At 40.3% G+C, this 20,334-nt stretch overlaps 2 protein-coding genes across 2 annotated transcripts; both read right to left on the bottom strand.

Moving 5' to 3' along the window:
• Positions 1-620: 620 nt before the first annotated feature.
• LOC113004930 lies at positions 621-1,401 on the bottom strand. The gene is made up of 2 exons (XM_026139626.2): positions 1,280-1,401; positions 621-1,211 (listed from the first exon to the last, which is right to left on the bottom strand). The coding sequence occupies exons 1-2, from the start codon at positions 1,339-1,341 to the stop codon at positions 659-661; spliced, it is 615 nt and encodes a 204-aa protein (XP_025995411.2). The 5' UTR covers positions 1,342-1,401; the 3' UTR covers positions 621-658.
• Positions 1,402-19,466: 18,065 nt separating this feature from the next.
• Positions 19,467-20,102, bottom strand: LOC120358924 (secreted RxLR effector protein 161-like). Its single transcript, XM_039454807.1, has one exon. The coding sequence runs from the start codon at positions 20,100-20,102 to the stop codon at positions 19,467-19,469; it is 636 nt and encodes a 211-aa protein (XP_039310741.1).
• Between the last annotated feature and the right edge of the window lie 232 nt (positions 20,103-20,334).

Genomic DNA, 20,334 nt, shown 5'->3' on the forward strand with positions numbered 1-20,334 from the left:
CCTCTTTCTCCTTCTCCTTCTTCTCCTCCTCCTCCTCTTTCTCCTTCTCCTTCTTCTCCTCCACAATTTTTTCTTCCTCCTTTTCCTCGGAAGAAGAAGAGAGAATGTCTTCCTCCTTCCCCTCAGAAGAGAGGATTTCTTTTTTATCAGAACTCATGATAAAAAAAAAAATTTTTTTGTCTTACACACGTTTTTCTCACATACGATCTTATTGTCGCGCGAGTTCGACTGAGACTGAAGAGCTAGAGCATTCTCCGTCGCTAAGGGCCATGCGGACCTTCGTAAGGAGATCTATTTCATATAAACAGACGACCTATCTCGACCATTCGTCTAAAGTAACCTTAGACGACTGAGCATTTGAAACACATGTTTTTTTAGCCTGACTTTACTCTCGTATACTCGCATCTTTTTAGCCTACGACTGAGCATTTGAAACACACGTTTTTTTAGACTGACTTTACTCTCGTATACTCGCATCTTTTTAGCCTGACTTTACTCTCGTATCTTTGCACATTCTTTTTAAAAAATATTTCAAAACTAAATACCACGGTATTGATACTAATGTATAACTGTGGATTTTTTTGGAAGAAGAAGAATAAAAAAAGGTTGCAATTTAAATTTAATAATAACAAATTTATTGTCTGTTTTGAATACATTGTTTATGCAGTAAAAAATAAAGCTAACAGCTCACAATCGACGAGTTGACGCATATCGAAGATATTGCTCTCGCGTATAGCTTTTTCTTGATTCATTACATTGGACGCGATGTTTAAGAATTGTGTGTACTTAACATCGACTGTATCAACGATTCTAACTAAGCGCTCGAACATTACGTTGATACACTCGTACAAACTGAACATACGACGTAACGTGGATTCAATCACTGTCACATACACGTTAGAAGATTCGAGACGTATGAGCCTAATATCATTTATCGCACTAACTTTGATTGTTACGGGTCCGACGCTTATAAAATTGTCCTTGTAGTCATTCCGAATTAATTTGGAAATATTCCATCGTTGCTCGTAGAGACCTTTCCACGTTTCGACAGGCAGTATCAATTCTCGTCCTTGATGATCTCCTATGGCGATCTCCACGTAATTCGGTGGACCAACGTTAATTCCAATCTCCAAATACTTGTAACTCGTAGCTGTCAAAGTCTGCTCGTAACGTCTGCTCAATAAGCGCGCTGTACGACGCTCCGTCGAAATGCTGTAAAAGAAAAATCAAAAGTTTATCACACAACGTTGCATAAACGCTATTAGAATATCGAAACTTACCCATTGCATTCCTTCTTCACTTCACCACTGTACAATGTGTTACTTCCCTCGGCAAAGTACATTGCGAATCGTTCGTTCGAGCCTCTGATGCAATACTGATGTTGCAAGAAATTATGACGCTTATTTGAAGATTAATGCTTCTGCACTTTTTAAGGAGAGGGGAGGCTTCCCCCTCTTTCAACAATTTCGTCATTGTCGTCGTTATCGCTTTCACATGTCACGACACGTTTATGCTTCTGCATTTTTTTTTTAAGGAGAGGGGAGGTTTCCCTCTCCTTTAAAATAATTGCATCATCGTCGTTATCGCTTGAACATGTCACGACACGTTTTCGCGATCCGGCAACGTTGTACAAGAACAAAATGTTAAACATAATGTACATGACGTACGTGAAATATGAAATATGTATAAAAACGTTAAACGAAATATGAACAACCTATATAAAACATGAAAAAACGTTGGAGAAATGTCGATGTAATGAAGGGGGAAAGGAATAGAAAACGAATCTCGTATATTACGTATGTTTATTCACGTAATTGTGTCCACCAATTGAAAAGTTTGAATACATTTTGTAAAGCACAATGTTTATTCGTACGGTGTTGTCCACATTGAAAAGTATTAGCATCATCTAGATTATTCAGATTATCCACGTCTTCGTAATCCACATCCAGGCTCTCGATGTATGCGTATTCTCGCCGACTGTCCAGAATTAATTCTCCCAGCCATTCTCGTTTCTCGTGCCCTTTGACGTACACAATCTCCTTGTTGTCATAATTTTCAGCACCCAGTACTGTAGTTGTAATCACTTGTCTCGCTTTCCGGTACGGAACCACCCCGTCGGTGCCCCATCTTAGCCCATGATGACAGGCAGTGAGCCAGGAAGCACAGGATTTTTCGGATTTCATCAACCAATCCCATGGCTGGGGGCTGTAAAAATATAATGCGCGAGAACGTTTCCCCCTCTAAGAGCAGCGAATTCTTTTACGACAAAACCACTTAATCGTCCAAGGGGGAAACCTTGCAGATCCACGAACGTCGGCACAGACATGTCGCGGTCGAAACGAAGACTGTGGTCCATGTCGATGTATCGTATAATATATATGCGCAGAATTAGGTGATTTTGCGCACAATGTTTGTCAACGGGTTGTACTGAATCACGCGATCGTGTATTATGAGTGCATACACGCCGGTGTTCTCCGGCACGTTATCTTTAGTTTCGAATTCTATTCGCACGTCGACGGTTGCGCTCTTAATCGATTCGACTTGCCGACTACAATCTATTATGCAGAACGGACCTCTGTTTAGAAAGTTGGTGACGGTGAGATTCGGCTCGAGATACTCGTATCCGAGGTAGTTTTTGCAGAAACGCGCGTACATCTCGTATAGAATAGCCCATTTGTTTTTGGCAAAATCAAGATCCATTTCGATGTAGGGATAAGATTCAGAATTCCGATAAAGTTTTACGTTGGTCAAATTGCAATGATCGAATCGGCTCGTGTCCTCAGACATGTTATTTTTTCGACCGGTTTGCATAGCGAAAATGACGTAACGCGGTTTCTCGAGCTGAGTAGCGGTCTTGATAGCCCACGAATGCTTGGTAGTGCATTGCAATAGTGGAAACTCGTAAAGATCCCATGAGCGAAAAGCCATGCTAAGATATCGTCCGCTCTTTAAAGTGCGCAGCATCGAAAGTTTATTTATGTCACTCAAGAGCACGTGCGGCATTCGCCACTGAATTTTAAACAACTCGAGAACAGGCTCCAACGCCGAATTGCCCTTCAGGCAATTGTTATTGTTGCGCGCTCGTATCAAGATCAACTCGTGACGAGCAATGATCACTATGCGTCTTCGCAGAATCCCAACAGCACGTAGAGCGTGACACAAAAATTAAAATACTCGTCAGCGGTAGTCATCTGCGTTTCCCAGCCGGCATTTCGCAGAATCACGCTTTTGTCGGATGACAGCGTTACATAGTTTTTGAGCGTACTGGTTATGCCCACGTTTCTATTACGATCAATTTCAACGCCGTTCAACTCGTATCTTATCTCGTCGAATATAAACGCAACACAATTATTTCCCAATACCACTGCACCGCTGGCCCCTTCAGGTCTCTTCTTTTTACTAATTCTCCCCTCGATGTATAGGAAGCTCTCGTACGGCAATGTATACAAATCTTGTTGTTGTATGGGTATTCTTATCTCGTCGCTGTGCCCGTACGTTGTGTTTGCATACGGCGAATAAGCGTGGGTTTCAATCTTGACGATTCGATCGTTAAAGATCGGCTCGTCTCTGACGTTTAGAATATCAGTCATTTTTTTAAAGATTTTCGTACCGCGAATCCCAGTGATTGTAAAAATTTAACGTTTGATGCCCTGAGCTTTTTCTTCTCAGTTGACCGTGTCGGATTATCAATCGATGATGTCACCATCCTTGTAAAGAATGCGTTATCTCTCCGTGCGCGCTCGGCTCCACTCAACACAAGCATCTCATGTGTCACGCTCGCTTTCGAACGTGACACATGAGATGCTTGTGTTGAGTGGAGCCCTAACTGTAATCTTTTCTCCTCGAAAGTCCAATAATTGTCCGTTTTGATCGACAATTCGTATGGTGAGAGTCGTAACGCTCCGTACGATTACCGGAAGGTAAATGATCTGATTTGGCCTTTCACTGAGCTTATATCCTGAAGGCACGCTCGTTGAAAATTCATGAATCGTATGCACACGCGCACCGTTGTTGTATGCACCCGCAGTTACACTGCATTCGATACGAATTATATTTACGTTAATTATGTTGATCGACTCGTCCGATTCGTACCATCTACGCGGTTGTAGTATGCGGTTCGAGAACCCAAGCAGCGATCCAATGCTGTTTGGTTTGTTAAAGTTTATTTTGTAGGCGCATCTAATCTCGCACTTCATCGTGTTATAATTTGCGCGAATCATTATCGGGAACTTTTCTTCCTCGTTGTCATCATTGAACACGCCGATATCACCGCGGACAACTAGCATGTCACCGGCATCGGGTGCGTTGCGTCGTGGACGTTTCTGCGAAATTGCGCGTTTCAAAAATTCGTTTATGGCCGGCAGCTCGTACGATCCTTCGGGTATCGTAATCTCCGCATCGTCTTTGCCGAAATAGAATTTATTGTTCGAGGCGTTCACGTTCGGTATTGTGTTATAAGTTTCAAAAAGCGTTAGACCCAGTTCGTATTCGGCATCGGTTAAATCTATCGCTGGAGAGTAATTTGCAGCGAGAACGCTGCTCTTTCCGCTCAGCGTTAGCGTAAACGACATGATGGAAAAAGAGCTCAACGAATACTGAGACTTTGCGGTACCTCGTCGGTCTTTTAAAGGTCGACAGTTTGTAAAAATCGCAAGCACATTTGCCCGCAGAAATTTTGATCGTACGTCTGGTAGGACGTTCGATTGTACTCGATCGTAACATTGCTTCCGAAATATTGCACTAGATCTTGAGACGGTCGAAGATTACCAAAACTATCGAAATAAATTACGCGGTTACTCCTCTTTGCGTAAGCCACCCAGTGCGTCCCAGGGCCCGCGATATCGTCTAGATTGACGATACCGCTTTCGTTTCTTCGTACGCCACTGGTCGGTAAAGCATTACGCATGTACACGCCCCTAAAATATGATATGCGCATACGTTTCGCCAGATAGTTCAATTGCATCGGTGGTCACTCCCTCGGGCATTTTTATCGTTTTTCGATGTTTTTTCTTTTTTCTTCGCCGATACTCCTTGTCCGCGTTTATATGGTCCAAGATACAATCCTCGTCCGCCTTTATACGGAGCAAGATAAAGCCCGCGACCTTGTTCCATTGCGCGATTGTGACGTTGCAGCTCCTCGAGCTGACGTCGCGTAACTTTGCCGGCGTTTACCGCTTTTGCTACACCTGCCGCTCCGCCGATCAAAGATCCGAGAACGCCTAACATTGGCAGGATCGGTAACATACCGCCTTGTTTCGCCGACGGAAGTATTTGTTTTTTCTTCGTCGTTTTCTTCTTTTCTGTCTTTGCTTTCATACCCATGCCGATTTTGGTCTTGGCTTTCATCGCTGCCCAAATGGCTGCTGCGGCGGCTCTCTCACCAACAGTCGAATCTTTTGCGATGACGCGTCCCAGCGCTTTATCGGCGAGCACCTTGTCCGTCGCGTGTCTGTCGACGAGTTCGTTACTTTCAGAATACGCAATATCGTGTTCGCGACACGCCGCGTCCAATGGATTTACGCCTCTGTCTCCTCTGGTTAATCGTTTCTTTAGCCGAGTGCCCGGACCGCAAAACTGATAGCCTAGGATATGTAACTCGAAAGGAAGCGCGTTTATCGCTCGACTCAACAGACCTCCGACGCAGCCTTCGCTCGACGCTGACATTCGCTGCAATCCTTTACCCTCGGTGTCGGACCGTCGATGTGCGTACGCTGCCAAGGTTGATTATAATGCTTGTCGGAGCGACGATAAGTTCGAACTTCCGGGTCTACCTGTATATGTTTAGGAAGCCGTTCCCAAACGTGGTCGATGTAATTACCGTATACGCGTGAAAGTACGATTTTTGGTATATATTCCAACTGCTCAGCGCTCAGATCAAGAATATCGCAGGGATGTGACAGCGCGAGAAACATTTTTGATACTGAACGACTCACGGTTTCGCACATCTATAAATAGGCGCTCGACGTGTCACGCGAGTTTAGTGTGAAACATGAAATTTGTGCGGCAATCGCGTACGATACGCGTCACAAACTGTGACGAGAAATTGCGAATGATGGAGGACAGCGCACCGTTGCGGAAGCACGGCGAAATGCTACCGAGTACCATACGCGCAATAATTGCGGGGCCGAGTAATTGCGGCAAGACTAATGTTCTGATAAGCCTGCTTGAGAGTCCGCACGGCGTACGTTTCAAAAATGTTTATGTATATTCCAAGTCGCTGCAGCAGCCTAAATATCAATATCTCGAAAATCTGTTGAAATCGATCGACGAAATCGGCTATTTTACATTCTCAAATAATAGCGATGTCGTTCCGTCGAGCGAGGCGCGTCCGAATTCAATCTTCGTCTTCGACGACGTTGCATGCGATAAGCAGGATGCAGTGAGAGAATACTTTTCAATGGGTCGCCACTCAAATGTCGATTGTTTTTATCTGTGTCAAACGTACGCGAGGATACCTAAACATCTGATACGCGATAACGCGAATCTTCTAATCCTGTTTAAACAGGATGGTACCAACCTGAAATACGTTTACAACGATCACGTTAACACCGATATGTCGTACGATGAATTTTGCGCTTTATGCCGTACTTGTTGGCAACGCGAATACGGATTTCTAGTGATAGACAAGGACAACCTTCTTAGTAACGGACGATACAGAAAAGGATTTAACGAGTTCGCGGTACCGCGAAACGGTTAGTCTTTCTCGATATCTTGGGCAGAGACGTTCGTTATGGTTAATAGGCGTAAACGCGAAAAACTCGCGATGGAGATCGAAAAGACGAGCGAGGCGATCCGCAAGAAGCATCGCGCTCTGAAAACCGGTAAGATCGAGGAGGATATTGCGATAGAGAGACGTTTCAAGCCCATCGTCGAACCTATGAAACAGATCGTCCAGGAATCTCAACCGATTAAGAGAGAGGTTAAAGATATCAAGGCAGAAGTGTCGAAAAATACTATGAAGAAACAAAGGCATAGCGACGACGACGATGATAACGACGATAACAATGACGACGACGACGACGACGACGATGGCGCATCTTATAAATTTTCGAAAGTAACATCAAGCAAAAAGAAACGTTCGAGACAATCGAACGTCACGTTGGATTCATCAGTGATAACATCCACACCGCGTACGACGGTTGGAACTGTAAAATTAACGGATGATGCTCCCAAGAACGTTTTCGAAACCACAGACGATTTGTTCGGAACATCTGTCCAGCATCAGATGCAAACGTTGGAAGGTCAAAAAACATTGTCGCAGCATTTGGGTCCATTGGGTCAAAAGTACATTGGAGATTTACTCAGCGGTGGCGGAAAAGAGAAAATTATAGACACCATATATGGCGTTCGTCTCGACAAGGATAGAATGATGCTAGGTAATAAAAAATTTGACGTGGACCGCAATGAGAACATAATTGTCGATGGTGTGCGATATACTGGCACACCCGGTCTTTACGAGTTGATTTTTAAGAGAATTCCCGATGATCTTATTTATACGGAAAACGATTTGCAAAAGTACAAGAGCATATTGTTAACTACAAGCGCACATAGAAAAAATTACACCGCGAAGGAGTAATTACGGGGCAACAGAGGATACAAGTACAGACACGTGATCACACCATTGATGTCGGCCGAATTTACACCAAAGAAAAAGAATAAATCCGGAAAGGCATTACCTAGAGCTATGATACTAAACGATAATAAGATAGATTATGTTCATTGGGACAATCCCAACGAGTTGGTGGATCGACTTCGATTGCTCGAAGCTTCGCATCAAGCCGGCAACGACGCTCACGGCAACGAGATGCTGTCTATCGTAGAGCAACTTCGCGAAGCCGGTATTATTATAAATTAATCGCGTATTCGCGAAAACGAATTAGACGAGAGGCTGACTTTGTTCGAGAAGGACGTATGAGCATTACGATAAAACGACGAGTTTCAGCGTATAATTATAAAAAAAGCCGAGTCACAACGGAAAAAAATGAGTGGCAATGAACATCGAAAAGACGGTTACAAACGTCTAACAAATGATTTTGAACGGTTCCTCAATAAAAATAGAACGGTTCAAGAACGATTGTTAGATTACTACCGATCGGCTCAAGATCGCTATGAAAAGACTCAAGAACGAGTGTTGGATCGTTGTCGAACGACCGTAAATCAGGTCAAGAATAATTACTACCAGGTATCTAACCACCAAATACCGGAAGACAAAGAAAAGTTATTGATGGATGACAGAAATTTGTAACAAAGAAAACGTTTGACAAAACAACTTAAAACAAAGTAGAGGAACTTTGCGACAGTAATATAAATTAAATTGCGTGCCCGCGATACGAGTCAGTCGTAATATAACTCGTTTACGCGCTGAAACATGAGTTCGTCGAAGAAAATTAGCTCCGAGAGGCGACGACTCGTCGAGGAATTACACGCCCCAGCAAGGCGCAATTTTCCTCAAAGACACGTTATAATCAAAGGATTCGACGATCTGTGGCAAGCTGATATCGTCGAGATGCGCCCATATTCAAAGTATAATAGAGGTCATAATTACATACTTACCGTCATCGATGCGTTAAGTAAATACGCCTGGGCAGTACCGCTCAAGAGCAAGTCCGGGCGCGAGACGGCTGACGCAATCGCCAAGATAATTCGAGAGAGCGGAAGATGTCCGAAAAATTTGCACGGATATGGGAAAGGAATTTTATAACGCCGATGTGCAGAAAGTCTTGAAAAAACATAACATTAATCATTATTCTACATATTCGGTTTTAAAAGCATTTATAATAGAGAGGTGGAATCGCACACTTAAGAACGATATGTGGCGTATGTTTACACTTAATGGGTCGCACAAGTGGGTCGACGAGCTGCCGCGTCTGGTGTACAACAACCGCAGGCATCGTACTATCGGCATGCGACCAGCCGACGTAACTCCAACGAGTGCCGAAAAACTCTTATCCACTGTGTACAGTCGCATCAAAATTTACAGTGCCGGCGAAATTCAAATTAAACGATTTGGTACGCGTGAGCAAGTTCAAAGCTGCATTCGAAAAGGGGTATACCCCCAATTGAACCACCGAGGTGTTTAAGATTGTGAAAGTGCAAAGTACTAATCCCGTTACATATTTACTCAAAGATTATCGCGGTAAACAAATCTCAGGTGCCTTCTATGAATATGAGCTAAATCGCGCGAGATATCCGGATATCTATCTCGTTGAAAAAATTAAAAGAAAGAAAGGAAACAAGGTTTACGTCAAGTGGCTGGGATTCGATGAATCGCATAATTCATGGATAAATAAAAATGATGTTATTTGATTTATTTTTTGGTATGAAATATATATTGTAAACGATATAAATGTATACATGAATAAAATGTATATCATTATAAAAACACTTTTTTTCCTTTATTCTCCTTTTGTCCTCATTTTACAAATTTATATATAAAACTATTTTTTTAAACAAATGAAAAAAAATACAAAATATCTTATTCATAATACATATTAAACGTGTAAAAAAAAATATGTGAAACAATACATGAGATGTAATACAATATATTATAATTGTATCCGCTAATGTCCCCAGGGTAATGTTTTTGTTGAATGCGGCGATACATATCTTTTATCGTCTAGAGAAGTAAGCGCAAGCTTCTCCTCATTAATAGAATAAACCTCATGTAACTTCGAACGTATGCACGTTTGACGTCGAGTTAATTCTATTTCATCATTCAGACAACGCATGTAATCTTCAAAGGTAATAGTTCGTGCTACAATATTATTCTTCACGCCTTTCGCCTTTTTTGTATCTTGTTTATCTTCTACTCTCACCGCGTACATCTTCGCCCTGAGTCCAACAAATTCAGTCATAATTAAACCATTATTTTCATCTTTCATTAGCCCGGGAACCTTTTTATTTGCAAGAGGCATTCCGTATGCGTTGTTCGCCGGATAATCGTATGTATCATATCTCGCTATATCACGTTTCATCATCTCATACACATCTTCGCATTCGAGATAATACAACAAGCTATCGGTGTCTGTATACAACAAATTACATTTATCATGATATAAAGAAAGCATATACTCGTGGTGGAATTCGTATAGACAGATTTTTGAAATGTCGAGTATGCACATGCCTACATAAATTGGTTTGTTAAATTTCACCGAGAGTTTACGCAATTCGACGGCAACTAAGTTTTCAGTGAAGACGCTGCGACTATGAAAATTCGGTCGTGATATTGCAGCCTCCGCACCACAACGACCTTCCCATTGCGTTAATAATTTAATGTCAGAGTGATTACGTACATTTTCCATTGTTTTTCCAAATACTGCATTGTTCATCAATTTATATAAATTTTTTTCAAAATCATTTTTCGCGTTTGTTCTTAAATTTGTATTTAATTCGATATAATCGCGGAGCCAGGTGGATTGAGCGAATTGAAGTATGCGATGTATTTTTACAATTTCAAGTCCATTACGCGTGCATTGCTGAAGATTTCGGTAATGAATGACGTAACGTTTTTTGTCATATACCGTGAGTAATTTATTTTGCCTTGACCTTGGCGACTTATCGCATGAAGAATAGAACGGAAGGTCTGTGTGTCGATCGTGTAAATGTTTTGGATAGTGAAGGTCGACTTCAAGAATATACCCCGTGTTCAAATCCGAATCGATCGCATTTACATCAAAATTTTCAACGTCTTCGACCCATTTAAATTCGCCATATGGCAATGGTTGACACATTCCGTAGCCGTATAAATTGTTTATGTTAAAATACATTAAATAAGATGATGGTTTTGATGGATCGTAAGACTGCATGTATTTATTATTGGCTTTTGCATATCTGCCAGAACATTGACTTAAGCCGCCACGAATACCTTTTTCAATGAACATAACAGCATCAATGTCTCTGAGCAATTCAAATCTTATACCGGTTTTTTTTAACATTGCATCCCAAGCATAGCCGGGCAATGTGTAATAATGCGCAGGATCCAAACCGTAACTCTGCATGCTTTTATCACGAAAGTTTTCAAATACGTCAGATAGCAATAAGACATCGGTTTTCAAGTATAAGTCACCGTATTCGCCAAGAGTTTCGATTGAGAACCGCTGCCACATGTTCTCCGTGAGCGTAATCACTCTTTGATACCGTCTGCCCGGTAAACGAACTATGGAATGATTCGCGCGGTGGTAAACGCGTATCATTCAACTTATCCTCGTGATCCACGTATTCGTACGGAAAGACGCCTTTGCGCGTAAGCAATTCGAAATCCTCGCGAGACAACGAGGAAAATTCAGAACGAGTAATTTTTAATTGATCAATATTTAGAAATGATGCCAATTTTTCGAGACTTGAACTCAAAAATTTATATGAATCTATGAATCTAAACCGTATGCAATTTCGTACTTTGTTCGATTCGGTTCTTACGCCGGTAGCTGTGACATGTTTGGTAAACAAAATATATTTTTCTTTATTAATCGGCAACAAATCTATCTTGCCTTCGAACGCGGTAGCAATTTCTTTTATGATAAAATGCGCGTCGTAACCGGATAAATTATGAAACACGACCGGAATAACGTACGTATTTTTATAATTTAGATTACATTTATTATACGCTGGACCGCGATACTTGCCGGTCAGATGACAATGGTCATGCACCCGCCGATTATCAAGCCACTCATAATGGGTAAGGTGCTCATTTGATTTAAATGGTTTTTCGCATATATGGCAATGCGTTGCATTAATAAATGTCTGTTTCTGCTGTCTAGTTAATTGTTCCATGGGAACATTGACGGATATTCGGGCTTTTATGTCATACGCTAAATTTTCTAATTCTTTCGCGAACCACGCAGTTCTTATCGCGACGAAAGTGATGCTTTGATAAGGTGTCGTCGTACGAGCATTTAACATAATATGCTATGCTAAATACCTCGTGATGCTGATACGAGAATCTCGACACGTTTTCTGTTTCGTTCTCCATCTTACGCAATACACATTCTAAGTCAGAGTAAAGCACGAAGGCTACGTACTCTTTGTTATTATAATTATCGAATTCCAAATACTTGTCGTCCTCTCCTGGTAACAAAATGGCACAGTTATTTACTTTCTGCATTCCACTTCGTGCGACAGCAATTTTTCTTCTAAGTGGAAATAATGTAGACATCTGTAATATAAAGATTTTTTTAATTACAAATTTAAAAACTGCGTGAAATTTATACATATATTATTATTACACTTACCGATCACAGATGAATTTCCTGTGTTCGTTTTTGCTCAGCTGTGAGCTGACCAGTCGCGACAGGTTCTTGATCCACACAAAGTGGCCGAGGCTGACGTCGTGTTTATCTTCCACGTAATAAAGGTTGACGTGTTTCTCCTTCTTATCAGCAGTCAGTCGTATCGGTACAAAGTAAAGTCTCTTTTCTTTTCTGTCAAATTCGGTACTGTATACGTTAACCGACACATCATTTGAACGTTCAAATTTTCCAATGTCTTTCACTTTCATTGGAAATTGTATGTCATCAAACTTTAAAACAGTTGAATAATGCAGGTACGATGACTCCCGGTTGGCATGATTTTCGGCGGGATGCAAGGCGACTACCACCGACCACGCGAAACATGCATTGTCTTTCGAACGCACATTAATTACCGCACGTTTGTTCTTTACTTCTTGAGGCAATTCGATCCAACATCTTGCGTGCATGGGATTAAACATATTTATATTAACCGTCAGGTTCTGTATTCTTGACAGTGCCCAGTCACTATCACGTTCCTGAAACTCATCGAGCATCGCTAATAACGCTTGGATAACGCATTGTTCGTACCATTCACGTAAATTTGACGCTCTGTACAGTTCATGATTTTTTGTCGCGATACTTTTATTGTCGCGGTCACCATGAATGTTCACAAATTCACCGATGAATACAGTGTTCACTTTCACACTTACGTGTCTCGCGATAGCGTCTCGCACTTGCTCAATCACCATATCACTAGCATCCTCCAAAAAATGCCGCGGCTCAATATAATCTGTGTTGATTACAGCTCCGGTCCTAATACGGTTCTTAAACGCGGCGTTGATTTCGCGCCACACGAGCGATTTTTTGCTACCAGCACTAGTGCTCGCGTACCAACGTGCACGAAACGTCTTTCTAACTGTAATTTTGCACCCGCGAGTCGCGCGATTCTCGCTACCATTGATTGTCTAGAACCAACGGTGAGTCGAGGACGTTTTGCAACACAATATTCTTCGAGCTGCGCGAGACACTCGTCGCATCGTTGCAATCAAGCGAAACATTCCGCTAAATTTGTGACCTGCGAGCATTGCTCGAGCAGTTCGCGTTCCACTCGTTCAATGTTTTCCATTTTTTCAATTTTCAAAAATGTCTATCACAATATTTTCATGTTAAGGAAGTATAGTATCATAACGAAGTTCTACTGGTGAAGTTTCACTATGTTTGTCAGAAAGCTTGCTACGAATCATGTGATTGCACGTATAAAGCTTTGAAATTATTTCATCATCACAATTACCATTATAATTTGATATATCAATAAATGTACGATAATGGTATCTGCCATGTAGAGAACAACAAAACAATCTATTTTCATGTTGACGTGTTAAGGTAGCACAGTATTTACTTGTATCAGAGGCAAGCGCGTTATCAAATCCAAGTTCTTGACCACGAAGGAGATGCACTAACAGACAAGAATGATTAGTGATTTCCATGCTCTTTTTTCACTGAGCGTATTAAAAAAAAAATAATTGTTCAAGCACACTCTGCACATGTTAGCTGGAATATATACAAACATGGGTTGGCGGCATTTGGAGCAGATACGTCCGTCAAGTTGTTCGAGGAAATTTGTTTCGTGCATTTGAACGGCGTCCATTGAGTCCAATTCGATGTCAGAAAGTTCAATCATGCATGATATACAAACGGCAAGGGCGCCACCCATCAAGTAGTAAAATTGTATCATGCAATGTTTCGTACGATTCAAAGTGCGTAGTTCAGCAATTGATACAACGGGAATCTCAGGATGTTCACTTAGATCACTGTCACATCCATTATCCCCAGGCAACTCTTCGTCAGATGATACTCCTTCAAAAACTTCATCCGCGATACGATTGGCCATTTTCTTAGTGTGTGGACACACAGATTGGACACATGTTGCACGGAATGTATATAAATGTTGGTCTTCGGCAATAGTCGCAATACTTGCCTCGAAGAACAATGAATGTATCAGTTTCGTGGTGTCGAACGGTGCGCACTACTCCCAAGTCCATGAACTCACTGTCGAACATGCATGATACACATATTATTTGAGAGCGATCTTCGAACGTATAATAAAATTGCATCATACAACATCTTGTATTTATATTTAATGCATTATATTGCCCATTTGATAAGACTCTTTCCACGAGATCCTCAGGGTGCTCACTTTGAACAGAGTTACATCCACTATTGTCAGATAATACGGCCTCTTCGTCTTCATCGACTAAGTTATGATTATTTCTCTCTAAATCTTCGAACTCAATCTCCATACTATCGTCCGAGTCTATGTCTTCGATACGGTCAGCCATTTCTTTTACGGCTGCATATTGCCATCGATTCGGTATGCTTCCGAGACACTTACTGAGGTTTTGAGTGCTAATTATCCTATATATATTTCTTCTACAATTCCTTTGTCCTTTATCTAACTGGGCGGCAACGTCATTATCAACCGTCATACATATTGAAGGATTATGTGCATTGAAACGGATCATGTTCACACCGATGTTTTGCGACTTTTATCTAACCGGTGCATTCGTGTCATCCAGTGGTAGCCAAAATACCCGCGTCTGTCTTAAATCACCCCTCGCGAAAAAAATCAACTTCACATATCAGAGAATCATGTGCCTTGAAAAACGGAGAAGAGAGATCATGTTAACACCGATGTTTGTGACTTGTTTAACCGGTGCATTCGCGTCATTCAAGGTATCGGTGCCTGTCTTGAATCATTATCTCGTGACCTCCCACGTATCAAGGAGCAGCATTAAATAAAAGATGATCATCTTACTTCTTTTTAAATTGTTTCACAAACGTAGGGTGTCATGTATCAAGGCAAATAACGAATTGGTTAGTTAAAATTATGTAAGTGTATATCCTTTGTTCATCCGCGTATTTCGCGCTTATCGATAGCAGCGGTCAGCACATACGTATGCATGTATGTATATGTGTACGTATGCGTATACATTAAGTAAATACGTATATGCATGTACATATGCAAATACATTAATTTTTTTTTTTTTTAACATACTTAATTTGACGTTATTAATTGCGGTTTGATCGTGTAAAAATTAATAAAAAAATAAAATAAGCAAATATTAATTCTAATAGCGAGCGTAGTCACGGTGTATGCTTAGTTCTATCCTTTGACCGTAATAGTATAGCATAGATAAGCTCCAAAATGTAAATACACAAAGCGATGGAGAACACTCTCGCTCGGCCCTTTGTTACTCAGTCTTGATCGTGCCCTCACTTGATTAACACCGGGAGTGATTAGTGAGTTAAAAAGAAAATGAATTCAGAACTCTGCAACGGACTCGAGTTGATGCAGGATTACCTGCACAGAGTTCTCTGTCTTCTCCCCGTCCACACATTGGACAGAATTATTGCTGCAGCGAAATCCGCCCTTCATCCTCCTCAAGACGATATATATATTGTAAATTTATTTAACATTTTTACCTTCCTCCCGTCATTTATCGTCATGATGTTTTGGGACATATCCCGACGCATCCTGGCTGAGGATGCGGAAGAGTCCCAACAGATCCGGGTACAAAATGCAGTGCATGAAGAGGAGGAGGAGGAGGAGGAGGAGGAGGAGGAAGTGGAGGTGGTAGATGTAGAGATGGAGGAAGAAGTGGAGGAGGACAAGGAGGAGGACAAGGATCCAATATCATTTCGATCCTCTTCTCCCCGAGGACGAGGATTCCGCGGATGGAGAGGCCGCGGACGAGGACGAGGAAGCCGCGGACGAGGAAGCCGCGGACGGAAACAGAACAATAACAATAGTAATAGTAATAGTAATAGGGGGGTGGCGGTAGGCGGCGAGCGACGGCGGGCAGCAGTTGCAGGCGAGCGGTAGTGGTGGCAGGCAGCGACAATTAAGCGGTAAATTTTTTTTAATTTTTTTTAATTTTTTTTAAATTGTTTTTTAATTATTATTTTCTGCACGGCGGCGTTAGGCCCGCGCGCTTCTAAGAAATTCGCGGGTCGGTTCAAAGTCGGACAACGAGGGTTCCTCTCCCCCCTCCCCCTCCCCCCCAACGGCGGTTATCACGTGCTGAGGTATGCCGCTACCGACAAAGCACCCTGTTTTGTTAAACATTAGCCGGTACACTGCCCTTGTTTATCAAAACTGATAAACGGTGCAATCACGTGTACATTCATACCTACTTCCTCGCACCCACAGTTCCCCAGCACACCTCACCCCCCCCCCCCGTTGCGCCTAGCTTTGAACCGGCTCTTATATGCTACTGTTGATCTTACCGATTGACAGGTTTCCTAATCTGAATCATCAATAATATCTTGGTTCGTAGGGCAGAAGGCACTTTTTTCTGCCGAATTTTGTTCGTTTCGTGCAAAAACACGTTGAATGAGCCTATAATAAATACATGCAGTTAAAAATATACTTTATAAAATATAATTTTGCATTAATTAGATTCAATTAGAGTCCTAGAAATCAGAAAGGCAACATAGAAGGTTATGATGTGATTGGTTGTTTATATAACGTGATCATGGGGCCATTTTTTTTCCTTGCTGTAGACATAACCGCGCGGTATTTGAACAGTTAGCCTCTAAAGTTATAAACTTTTATGATGAATATCTCTTTTTTGCCAGTTTCTTTGATTTTGTGAAACACGTTAAATAAATCTGATTTTATTAAAGTTGGAAAAGAGAGGAGGTGTTTAAAATAATTACCAGAAATAAATTTATTATAAATTATCTAGTATTATAGAGTGTAATATCAGTTATTATTATGTAACTATTCCTATTTGTGTAAATATTTAATATTGAACTAATCAAATTTAACTTTTTCTTGAAACTTATGCATTGTATTTGGAAATCTTTTGTTAAAGGTTATTTTTTATATAGAATAAAGTGCTGTGTATCTGGCTGTGAAAATATATATAAGATAAAAAAGAAGACTCAGAGAATTCAAAAAGATGAAAATGGTTTATTTCTTTCATTCCATTATTTCCCTAAAAGTCCTGATATCAAAAATATTTGGATTTGTAACATAAGAAAAATAAATGGATTAACTTGGCACCCTACTAATTTGTCATTCATATGCTCTGTAAGTTAATTTAAATATTTGTTATGAGATCTGATTGTTTCATAATAACACATTATATCTTTTCAGGTGCACTTTGAATGTTTTTTTTAGGAGAAAATTAGAATTATAATCTCGTCTATCGACAGTCCGACGTACGACTTGGCAACCTTCTTGCACGCAATTTTATCGAAAAACATTCTGAAAGCGCCAAGTAAATGCAAAAATGGCATTTTTTAGTCTCAATAAATTGGGCAGGATTATTAGAGTACAGAAAGACGCTCTCCCATCAAATTCGAAAAAAAATGTTGTATATAAAATTGTATGTAAAGACTGTGATGCTTCTTACATTGGCCAAACAGGCAGAAGATTGAAAACAAGGATAGCGGAACACCGTACTAACATTAATCGGAATAACACGTCTCAGTAATCACAGAACACAGGATTAATTGTAATTACAAATTCGATTAGGAGAGTATTTAAATTTTGGATTCGAAGAGATATTTGGGCAGGTATTTAGCAACTAAACTGGATCTGAAATGCTTCATATCCAGATGCAAAAGAATAGTTTAAATCTACAATCGGACACTGAATGCTTGCATCATGCCTATCTTTCATTGCTAGAAAAATTGTAAATCTTGTAGTTGTATCTTGTGATTCGATTTCGGGATTTTTTATATCGACCTAACTTATGCAATTTGTTTATTTAATGATATTTTAATTTTGGACAAATCTCGGGATGAACTGCAAAAGTTTTATATTGACAAATTTATTTATATTATTTTCTTTTTAATTGTCACTGTCCTAATTTATTCAATTAATTTTTATCATCTAACTAATAACTTTTGTTCTCTTGATGTAATTTGTTTATTTTTCAACGGCAGAGATATTATATTATATTGTATTGTATTGTATTGTATTGTATTATATATTATATATTATATTATATATTATATATTATTATATATGATTATGTATAAAAAATTTTTTCCCGGGCAGATTTTTATTATTTTCATTATCTTATATTCTTATAGCACACAAAAGTACAAAAAGTTAATTTATAAAAAAAAAGTTTGTTAATCGTAATATTTTGTTCTTCCGACAGTAAATCATTTCTTGTTAATATATTTCTATGATAATATATATCTTTATTATATTAAAAATAGCAAAGATATTAAGGCGAATAAAATAAATGAAACACCGTGATATTTTTAATTTTACTAAAAATTTATTAGTATGTAATCATGATAAATTTTTTGTTATTTAACTGTATGTAAACTGATAAAAAAAATTTTAATTGTTTTGAAGGAGAACAAGTAGAGGCAACGCATAATTTAGTGTTTATACTTGGTGGAATATGTTAGCGGTGGAAACAGATTGTAGCTTACGAATTTACACTTAGTGGATTTGATGGAACGCGATTGCAATTTATCATCGAAAAGATCATTGAAAGAGTTAAAAATATAGGTTTTAAGATACACAACGTTACTTCTGATATAGGGAGTATAAATCAAGCTATGTAGAGAGCTTTCTCCAACATCGGTGTACATAGATTGTTAGGATATTCGGTATTGCGCGCCGTTAGTAAATAAGAATAGGAACGCTAGAGGCGTGACCGAAGCTCGCCAGAGCGTTACGGGCGGTTTTCGTATCCGCGGTGGGACGACTTCCGTTACGCGTGTCGCGAAGAATCGCACATGTACAGAAGGCGAGGAAATACATCTAGAATTTGATAAGAATAAATACGCTGTGCCTGTCACTGAACCCCTCCTCGGGCCCACGGAAGCATAACAATTACAACAAGTGGCGACGGATGCTGAAAGAATAAAACAGTAATAATTACAAGAAGAAGAAAGTTAATACGCCATAACCTCGATCGAGCGCGTGGCCAGCTACATACTACATACTACTTACCATATACACGTACGGTACGGCACGGGATCGCTACAAAGATCTGTTGGAGGTTATACGTGAATCGACTGCTCTTGTGTATAAAGAAATACTTTATTATGTAATAAGTACAGTGATACTTTTCAAAAGGCGGGAGACGACTCTAGTAAGAGAGCGTATGCGCTAGACAAAGAAAAGAAAAGAGGGCGTACTACGTGACTACCAAATATGACGTTAGATCGCGCTATCCTTAACACTCCCACTCGAGATAACAGTCAACAATTACATCAAATTTAATTGATTTGGATTAATTTCAAATTTTCCCCGTGCCAAGGGCTTCGTTAAGATGTCGGCTAGTTGCGACTGTGTTGACACGTGTTGAATCTTAATTTGCTTCTGTTTGACCAATTCTCTAGTATAGTGGAATTTTATGTCAACGTGCTTTGACTTCCTGTGGAAAATAGGATTTTCGATTAGCTTCTGAGTTGCTGCGTTGTCACAAAAAAGAGTAGTCGGTTCAAATTGTTCGACTCCAATATCCTTGAGTAATTGTCGTGACCAGACAACTTCCTTAGTTGCATCATAGGCGGCCACATATTCTGCGTCAGTTGTCGATGTTGCTACAATGTGCTTGCGTGATGACCATATTATTGGTCCGTCGTTCAGCATAAGTATGACTCCACTGGTACTCTTGCGTGTATCCAAGCATGATGCGTAGTCGGCATCTGAATAAGCAATCAATTGATTGGGCTTAGAAGTCATTCTATTGTAGACTATCCCCAAGTTGGGCGTTGACTTCAAATATTTTAAAATTCTCTTCGCTGCTGTCCAGTGCTCCCTTAATGGTACTTCAAGAAACTTGCTCAAAATACTGACAGGGTACGAAATGTCAGGTCGTGTTCCGACTGATAGGTACATGAGTGAGCCAATCAACTGCCGGTAGGGTACGTCTGCAATTTCTCCAGTTTTTCCGTCATCGTCCAAGTTGCGTTTTAATTAAACGCCTGGATCAGCAGGCACAGTTACGCCATTGCACTCCAACATACGAACTTCTTGAGTACAGATTTCGTATAGGCTGTCTGTGACAATTTAATTGTTCTCAGCTTACGATTACGTATGATTTCTATGTCTAAATAGCATGTTGCAATTG

Source organism: Solenopsis invicta, chromosome 11 (assembly GCF_016802725.1).
Source record: "Solenopsis invicta isolate M01_SB chromosome 11, UNIL_Sinv_3.0, whole genome shotgun sequence".
NCBI lineage: Eukaryota > Metazoa > Arthropoda > Insecta > Hymenoptera > Formicidae > Solenopsis > Solenopsis invicta.

What these genes read in the sequence shown, in the direction of transcription:
- LOC120358924 (XM_039454807.1), bottom strand. Translation starts at nt 20,102, where the DNA reads ATGTACCTATCAGTCGGAACACGACCTGACATTTCGTACCCTGTCAGT.
- LOC113004930 (XM_026139626.2), bottom strand. Translation starts at nt 1,341, where the DNA reads ATGTACTTTGCCGAGGGAAGTAACACATTGTACAGTGGTGAAGTGAAG. An exon ending in GTGAAGAAGGAATGCAATGG is followed by an intron (nt 1,212 to 1,279) that starts GTAAGTTTCGAT and finishes TTTCTTTTACAG; the next exon opens with CATTTCGACGGAGCGTCGTA.